The 9,589-nt window shown below is 44.2% G+C and overlaps 1 protein-coding gene across 4 annotated transcripts in view; it reads left to right on the top strand.

Moving 5' to 3' along the window:
- Window positions 1-3,574: 3,574 nt before the first annotated feature.
- Window positions 3,575-9,589, top strand: part of SCRN2 (secernin 2) — an 11,660-nt gene continuing 5,645 nt past the window's right edge. The window contains exons 1-3 of one of the 4 annotated variants that reach the window (XM_066587224.1): window positions 3,575-3,687; window positions 8,699-8,811; window positions 9,191-9,372. In XM_066587224.1, coding sequence (XP_066443321.1) covers window positions 3,582-3,687; window positions 8,699-8,811; window positions 9,191-9,372 — 401 coding nt within the window. In that variant the 5' untranslated portion in view covers window positions 3,575-3,581. Of the gene's footprint in view, window positions 3,714-8,639; window positions 8,812-9,190; window positions 9,373-9,589 lie in introns of all 4 variants that reach the window. The other 3 variants (XM_066587227.1, XM_066587226.1, XM_066587228.1) reach the window with 3 other exon arrangements.

Below are 9,589 nucleotides of genomic sequence, written 5' to 3'. Positions count from 1 at the left end.
GTGAGCACTTTGTATAATGCATGAATCAGCGTCTCCTGTGAGATTTGTGGTCTCTGCCAGTGTAATCCTGGGATGGGCTGGCAGGACGGTAGTATGGTGAGCACCAGCCATACACTTCCCCACCAAGCAGAGTATGCGAGACGTGAGGAACTGAACTTCAAGAGTAATATATACAGGTATACACTAATGCAGAATAATGGCTCTATCTATCTATCTATCTCATATCTATCTATCCATCCATCCATCCATCCATCCATCCATCCATCATCTCCAATTAAGTTTGAGCATGGAAATTTGGGTTTTTACTAATAAAGTTAATGTTACATCTAAAGCCGACTTCACACAATATGCAGTTTATAGAACCCAGTGCGTATTTTCCTGCGCATTTCGGCTGCGCTAAAAAGACAGAACATGCTCTACTTACCTGTGTATTTGCGCACAAAAGGTCCCCATAGAAGCCAATGGGGATGCGCAAATGCACGCACAATATGCAAGGAGATACATGAAACATGGCGTAATTGCACTTGAATAAGAACACACCTGGAATGAATTAGCCATTTCAGTTGGTACATTTGTTTGCACGCGCAAATGAATATGCCGTATGGGCAGAAAAAGTACAATAAATTATGTAGATATGCGAGGAAAAAGGCCTCGTTCGTAGCACAAAAATGTGTGATGCCGACAATAATCTACGTAAAACATCCCTGACGCCTATACACGTAGGTCCCTGTGCCCCAGAGAAGTCATTGCATTGATGTCCAAACTACTCTGGAGAAATGGCAGTTAGGTTTTGCACATTATTTCACGCATCCTCTTGTGTATTTGTGCTCCCCCATAGACTTCTAGGGAGGCCTATGATGCGCAAAACACCAAAAATAGACCATGTCCTATTTATTTCCGCGTGTGCAAAATGCATGCACAAAACATGGCCATGAGAACGAACCCTTTAAAATCGGTATATGTCATGCATGCAAAAGCATGTCAAATACGGTCGTGTGAAGAAGGACATGCAATGTGCGCTGTCCGCGTGCTGTCCGACGCACGTTGGGCCCCCGTTTCTCAGGCACAGCACACGTATACCTGTGTGAATAAGCCCTAACATAGCGCATTTCATGTACCACCTGCTGGCTTATTTGTACTATATACTGATTTATGATGATGTTGTATCTACAAACATATGATGACAATCACACCGAGGACTCGTTCATTAATCGTCAGCCCTTTAAATATGAGAACAGGACACTTGGGTGTTTTTTTCTTCTTTTTTTCTGGGTGTGTTTTTTTGCTTTGTTTTTGGCAAAACATTCTGAAGTCATCATTAGAAAATTGGTGTTCTAAAAATGTAGAAAATAAGAGGTAAAGGCTTCATATACCGCTGGCACTGAGCTCCCAGATATTGCTTATAAGCCGGTTTTCCATAGCAGTCATATGGTTGCATTTCATGATCTATTATAGCCACAACATCTGGATCTCCCCAGGGTCTACTGTAGGGTTCTATGAGGGCCCTGTCACAAGATTCTCCCTGTGTTTTTGGAAGCGAAATTCTGCAGAATGTTTAGCGGAAATTTCCGCTACAGACACTCTGCAGCAATTCCGCTGCGTGTAAACATACCCTAAATTAGCTTGAGGTACGCTGGCACGTACAGACTGGCCTCAGTAGTAATAGTATCACCTATATCGGCCCCAGTAGTAAAAGTGACCCCCACAGTGACCCCAGTAGTAATGGTGTCCTCTATATTGGCCCCAGTAGTAATAGTGACCCCCACAGAGACCTCAGTAGTAATAGTATCCCTTATATCGGCCTCAGCAGTAATAGTGACCCAACAGTGTCCTTGGTTGTAATACTATCCTCTATATCGGCCCAGTAGTAATAATGACCCCCACAGTGGCCTCAGTAGTAATAGTGTCCCCTATATCAGCTCCAACAGTAACAGTGACCCAACAGTGGCCTCAGTAGTAATAGTATCCCCTATATCAGCCCCAGTACTAATAGTGACCCCAACAGTGGCCTCAGTAGTAATAGTATCCCCTATATCAGCCCCAGTACTAATAGTGACCCCAACAGTGGCCTCAGTAGTAATAGTATCCCCTATATCATTCCCAGTACTAATAGTAACCCAACAGTGGCCTCAGTAGTAATAGTATCCCCTATATCAGCCCCAGTACTAATAGTGACCCCAACAGTGGCCTCAGTAGTATTAGTGTCCTCTTTATCAGCCCCAATAGTAGTAGTGACTCCCACAGTGGCCTAAGCAGTAATAGTGTCCCCTATATTGGCCCCAGTAGTAATAGTGACCACTTTATCGGCCCAGTAGTATGGTAATAGTGACCCCCACAATGGCCTCAGTAGTAATAGTGTCGCCTATATCAGCCCCAGCAGTAATAGTGACCCCCATAGTGGCTTCAGTAATAATAGTGTCACCTATAATGGCCTCTGTAGTAATAGATCCGCCCTGAAACCCAATATTTACCTCCTTCTGGTCTTCAAAGCACCGCTGCTTCTCTGCTTAGTGCTGCTGCGGAACCAAGGAGGAGAGGTCAGAAAAAGGGGATCCTGAGTGCACATACTGCCGTCAACTTGTGCACCTTTAACACTCTCGCTGAGTGATTCCCAAGCCCGTGGAGCCGCAGCACTATATTACACACCAAAATCGTTGATTCAAGTCTATGTGAGCGTTAAAGAAATGCAGTGCATAGGCATGTTGTGCGTATTTGTGCACGTACCACTAAAAAGACTTTTTTTTTTGCTTTTAATGTTCAAAACAAAAAAAATCCGAAGGATCGGGCCGGACCTATCTTTTCTCGAACATATAAAAAGTACGTGCAAGAAAGCTAGGGCAAGAAAAAACGGATGTGGAAATGAAGCTATTGAGATCAATGGCTTTGCTTCATCAGTCGTCTGTATAAGCCCTGAGGGTGGATTCACACGACCGTGTTTGTGCACGCAAACCACAGAGTATAGAACCCATTGATTTCGGTAGATTCATTCGCATGAGTGTGTTGACATCAGTGAATTCTATTCTCTGCGTATTTCGTGCGTAACTTTTGTGAGCGCAAACACGGTCGTATGAAGCAGCATGACAGCCAAATTACAGCCACGAAACATTCGCATGGCAGCAAATCACAAAGAAGTCACATGACTTTTTGGTTGTGCAACTTTTATGCGGTGGCATGACCCGTGCCGCTGGGCAGCCCTACCTAGCCTTATACTTTCTCTCCTTTTATTGATTTTGGCTTCAAAAACTGCATTAAAAAACCTGAATAAAAGCTGCACATCTGACAGCACCCTTGGGATTCAGCCCCCAATTTGGTAACTGCATGCAGCCAATGGCTGCACGATCTTGTAGATAGTGCTGGCACAATTGTCATTGGCTCCGGCGGGCGGGAAGGGTCTCAGCTGCATACAATTACCGCATCCTGAGACTCTACCCCAATATTATACTAATACTATGATAAGTGTAACCTATGCATAATACCATTTAAGAAGCGTATGCCTGCCATGCAAAACAAAAAAAGTCTACGCAATTCTAGCTGCATCCTCTAGGGGCACTGACTCTCCATGCGGCCTACGTCATCCGGCCATGACAGTTCCAGAGTTCAGTCTCACTAGTCACAGGCGTCTGAACAGTCACAAAGCAGTATCTGGGACAACAACTATACCAAAAGATACGGAGGCGATACCCAGAGGTATATAATGTGTGGATGAAGTACAGGTAATAATGACACAATGTGAAAAGTCCTAAAATCTGGGAAAGTCATGTTACCTGTTGTTACTTTTGCAACCTGCCGCATACTCCAGATTATAGTGCTAAAACTTGCATGCATGTGTTTCTACACTGTGAGACAGAAGAAGGAGCGCTAATTGTCACTAGGGTGCGAATGGAGATAGAAGTGCGGGTAGACAGGCGAGTCGTACACCGATGGCACGTGACGTCATGTGATAGCCAGATTTAAACTTTCCAATTGTAATCATAGCCCTATGGAGACTTTAACAAACTTTTAAAGGGACTCTGGCAGCCCCTATCAGACATGTGAACTAAACTTATGGGCTAAAAGGGATGAATTCTGAGATGTGACTATAAGGCTTCCTTCATACAGACGACAGCGATTTTGCCACGATAAAATCACGGCAAAATTGCGTTTTTTCACTCCAACAATTTTTCAGCGAAATTGCCGCTTTTTCAAGAGAATAATCTCACATCGCGGCCGCTTGTGATAAAATTGCACGTTAAAATTGTGTATCTCTGAGCATACCCTTCACTTTACACTTGTGCTCTGCGTCCGCCGAGTAGTCCGTTGGGTGCATGCAGCAGAGCCTTGACAGTGCATAGCGGTGGGAAGGTAAGTATAATACGTGCATCTCCAGACTCAGCATGCCCGCTCCTATGAGCCTGTAAGTTTATTTAGTATCGCTGCACCCGTAAAGGTCCGATCTATAAAAATAACACATTATTTATCACGCATGGCAAATGCTGTCAGAAAAAAAAGCACAATGTCAGAATTGCGCTTTTTTGATCAACCCATCTCCAAGAAAAAATGTAATAAAAAACTATCAAAAAGTAATATGTGCTCCAAAATGGTACCAATAGAAACTGTGATATAATATAGGACGTTCTATGGATGAATGCATATCAGAGGCCTCTCATATGTGAAGGAGGAAGGGGAGATTAGAACATTGAATTCATCTTTCCCAGTATCCTGAGCAGCAAGTCGCTATAGATACTCGGGGGAACACTTTATCAATACCTTTATATCACACCTCCCCTTTTTGGATGGACAGAGGTGGTTGGTCTCTTCAGATCACTTCCACAGCCCATCCCTGTCGTTTAGTAAGGGGGAATTCAAGGCAGGAGGATGTCCGTTAAACTTTCCTAGTGTCCTGAATGGCAGCTTATGGATACTGGAAAGCTGGGGGGGGGGGGGGGGGGCACTTTATCAATCTCTTTATATCACACAAACTACAGGACGTCCTGCACAAAAAAGAGCCGTCACACAACTATGTTGATGGAGAAATAAAAAAGTTATGGCTGTCAGAAGATGGCGGCAGAAAATAATTACCGTATTTTCTGGCATATAAGACGACCCCCGGCTTTTCGTCTTATATGCCAGGAATACAGTGTGAAAAAAAAATCAATACTCACCTTCATCGGCGCTGCTGCAGGCTGTTGCTCCCTCGTGCACACTGGCAGAGCATTGCTTTCTGCAAGCGGGGCTTGAATGCCCCGCCTCCAGAAAGCTAATGCTCTGATTGGCTAACTTAGTCTTGCGTTAGCCAATCACAGCCATTCAATGACGTCATACTAAATTAAATAGTGTAATTGAAAAATACAACTCATCCTACAAAAAATAAGCCGTCAGGCAGCTGTGTTGATGGATAATTAAAAGGTCTGATTTTTTGAAAGTGGGGAAGAGAAACTGAAAATGGGGGGGGGGGGGGGAGGGGTGGACCCTTAAGGGGTTAACGCTTTTGGATAGTTTCACATACAGCATTTTTAGAGAAAACTGTGAGAGTTTTTCATGAAGTTTGTTGAGCCGAAGTCAGAAGTGGATTGAAAAGGAATGGGAAATATGAAGAAAGTTCCTCTACTTCTTCCTGCTGTATCTACTTCTTTTAGTCTGGTTTCACAAGGGCAACAAAATCGCACGATTGAATGGCTGTGATTGGTTCATCAAGTGCTGGCTTTGGTTAGTTGAGCCGCGTGTTCGAGAACCAATCACAGCCATTGCTTACTGGAGGCGGGGTTTTTCAAACTCCTGACCAGGAAGCACTGAGGAACAGATGCGGGCAAGTGAACAGATGCGGGCTAAAACAAGAACAGCAATGGAATCAATGAAGATATGGTCCTAAAGGGACGCAGCCTGATCTGCCTGCCGGAGAATCTCTTTAAAGGGGTTGTCCCGCGGCAGCAAGTGGGTCTATACACTTCTGTATGGCCATATTAATGCACTTTGTAATGTACATTGTGCATTAATTATGAGCCATACAGAAGTTATAAAAAGTTTTATACTTACCTGCTCCGTTGCTGGCGTCCTCGTTCCCATGGAGCCGACTAATTTTCGCCCTCCGATGGCCAAATTAGCCGCGCTTGCGCAGTCCGGGTCTTCTGCAGTCTTCTATGGGGCCGCTCGTGTAGAATGCCGGCTCCGTGTAGCTCCGCCCCGTCACGTGCCGATTCCAGCCAATCAGGAGGCTGGAATCGGCAATGGACCGCACAGAAGCCCTGCGGTCCACGGAGACAGAGGATCCCGGCGGCCATCTTCAGCAGGTAAGTATGAAGACGCCGGACCGCCGGGATTCAGGTAAGCGCTGTGCGGGTTGTTTTTTTAACCCCTGCATCGGGGTTGTCTCGCGCCGAACGGGGGGGGGGGTTAAAAAAAAAAAAAACCCGTTTCGGTGCGGGACAACCCCTTTAACCCCTTAACGACCGGGCCATAGTGTTTTTACGTCCTGCAGCTGCAGGATGTTTATGGAGGGAGGTAGCGCCGCTATCTCCCTCCATACAGCGCGGGCATCAGCTGTTTATTACAGCTGACACCCGCGGGCAATAGCCGTGCTCGGCCATTCGGTCGATCGCGGCTATTAACCCTTTAAATGCCGCTGTCAATTCTGACAGCGGCATTTAAATCCCCTGAACGCTGTTTGGGGGTCCCGCATGGCCCCCCCGCGGTGAGATCGGGGGATCCGTGCAGGTGTCATGGCAGCCGGGGGCCTAATGAATGGCCCCAGGGCTGCCTTAGCAGACTGCCTATCAAGCCATCCACACAGGGTGGCTTGAAAGACTGCCTGTAAAAAAGCAGTATGACGTAATGCTATAGCATTACGTCATACTGCAGGAGCGATCAAAGCATCGCATGTTAAAGTCCCCCAGGGGGACTTCAAAGTAAAGTTAAAAAAAAGATCAATAAAGTTTTTTAAATTGTAAAAAAAAAAAAAAAGTTATAAAAGTTTAAATCACCCCCCTTTTGCCATATTTATTATTAAAAAGTCTAAATCATAAAATAAAAATATGTATTTGGTATCGTCGCGTCCGTAAAAGTCCGATCTATCAAAGTAGTGCATTATTTTTTCTGCACGGTGAACGTCGTCCGAAAAAAAAAAGAACACCAGAAATACATTTTTTTAGTTACCCTGTCTCCCAGAAAAAACGCAGTAAAAAGCGATCACAAAGTCGTATGTATTCCAAATTGATACTATCGGAAACTACAGGACATCCCGCAAAAAATGAGCCCTTGCTCAACTACGTCGACAGAAAAATATAAAAGTTATCGCGCGCACAAAATGACCGCAGAAAATAATTGAAAAAAATATCATAAAAAAAAAATACAAGTACTAAAAAAAAAACTATATAAGTTTGGTATCGTAGCAATCGAACTGACCCATAGAATAAAAATATCAGGTAGTTTTTGTTGCAGTTTGTGCGTCGTAGAAACAGGACGCACCGAAAGATGGTGGAATGTCGTTTTTTTTTCCATTAAGAATCTTTAAAAAGTTTTTCAGTACATTATATGGTACAATAAATAGTGCCATTGAAAAATACAACTAGTCGCGCAAAATACAAGCCCTCATACAGCGACGTAGATGGATAAATAAAGGAACTATGATTTTTTAAAAGGGAGTAGGAAAAAACAAAAATGTAAAAAAGCAAAAAAGCCTGGTCACTAAGGGGTTAAATCCATGTAGAGGATTTGGCGCTTACAATGCAACAAAGTTATGTCATGAAATTAATTGTCACAAAAATTTGGTCCTATTTAAACTTTACAACACAGAAATATACACATAAGGGTGTATATTACAAGGCAAATAAAGCATGGTTAATAAAGATGAGCGAGTACCCAAATGCTCGGGTGCTCGTTATTTGAGTCGCGCTTTTCATAAAATTCGAGAGCTCTATTCGAGTAACGAACTCCATTGACTTCAATGGGAGATTCAAGCATTTTTGTATGGAACCCGGCGGTTGCCGAGGGAGGGGTTGAAACTGACACTTCGCAGCGGGGAGGGCCCAAAACTGGGGCGGGGTCGAACACAGCGTGATGTTTGCTCGAGTAGCGAGCACCATCGAGTAAGCTAATACTCGAACGAGCATCAAGCTCAGCAGAGTACATTTGCTCAACTGTAATGGTTAACCTATCAGCCTCGAATGCAAAGTTCTCAATTGATTTCTAAAATTTCAAGATCCTATAAATTGATTTAAAGGGCTTTTGTGGTTTAGCGGATTCATTTTAAATAGCTTACTAGGGCATTCTGAATGAATAGAGGTCCTGAACAAGAGTCCATCTCTATCAATTAGTCGGAATGGAGAGCAGCATAAAGACCATCTCTTGATGGTCCTATTGATTTCTATGGGCACAGTGTAATGCACCGCTTGTCCTGCGGTGGTGCTGCAGGGAACTTGTATGTTTGCAGCCGGGTTTCCATTAAAATTACAGGTAATCACTGGTGTTCCAATGTGGTGGTACAATCTCTTTTTAACTTTAAAGACCCTTCTAAGTAGAAGGGGTTGTTGTCTGCTTTACATTATTCCTTTTGCTCACATGGACAACCCCTTTAAGAATTGGTCCTGCAAACATACAAGAACCACTTTCTTAGACAGAAAGAGGAGGAACAACTGCACTGTGACAACACTTATTTTTGTCTGCAGCAACATGTCCATACCCGAGTACCCCAGCTCTTGTGACTGCTTTGTGTCACTTCCTCCAGCTTCACTTTCACCAGTTGTCGTTTTTGCAAAGAACTCGGACAGACCTCAGTCGGAAGTCCAGGAGGTTGTGTACTATGGAGCTGCAACACACCCACCAGGGACAAAGGTTATGGTAAGATGGATCGACCTCTAAGGGCGCCCACCCACTGGCGATTTTTTTTTCTTTGCGTTTTGCGTTTTTTCTCAAGAGCAATTAGAATTGAATGTACTCCTGTCCACTGGCGTTTTTTTTTTGCATTGCGTTGCGATTTTTAACATAGGAACTGTCAGTTGCATATGTGTCCTTATTTTTCTCCTAATGCACCCATGAAAGTCAATGGAAATTAATGGAAAAGCCGCGAAAACGCCGCGGAAAACGCGGGAAAAACGCTGCGAAAACACTGCGTTTTTCAAGCACGAAAATCGCAAACGCCAGTGGGTGGGCGCCCTAATGCTGAAAATGTTGCTATATGGCCATCTGATTGTTTTAATATTTGATATTCATTGGTCAGTGCACCTACGTAGAAGTGGAGCAGGCACCAAAGACACTAGCTGTATTATTAAGCCGTCCGGCTTGGTTGTGGGGTGCAGAAATGGGTGCAAATGAAATGGGGGTCTGCATCGGAAATGAAGCTGTGTGGACTAAGGAACCAGTAGAAGAATGTGATGCCCTTCTTGGAATGGATTTGGTTAGGTGAGAAAATGGACCTAAAACACTATCAAACATTACATTAGCAGACCAAAGCATAAGGCCTCATGTCCACGGGGAAAATCAGGCCCGCTACGGATTCTCCATGGAGAATCTGCAGCGGGTCCCTCCTGCACCGCGGACATGAGCGCTGAAAATACGAATAAATCAGAATAAACTTACCTCTCGCACGCTCCGGATACTTCCTTCGCCGCGGCGTTAT

Source organism: Eleutherodactylus coqui, chromosome 13, assembly GCF_035609145.1.
Source record: "Eleutherodactylus coqui strain aEleCoq1 chromosome 13, aEleCoq1.hap1, whole genome shotgun sequence".
NCBI lineage: Eukaryota > Metazoa > Chordata > Amphibia > Anura > Eleutherodactylidae > Eleutherodactylus > Eleutherodactylus coqui.
This window is presented reverse-complemented; position numbering and strand designations above follow the sequence as displayed.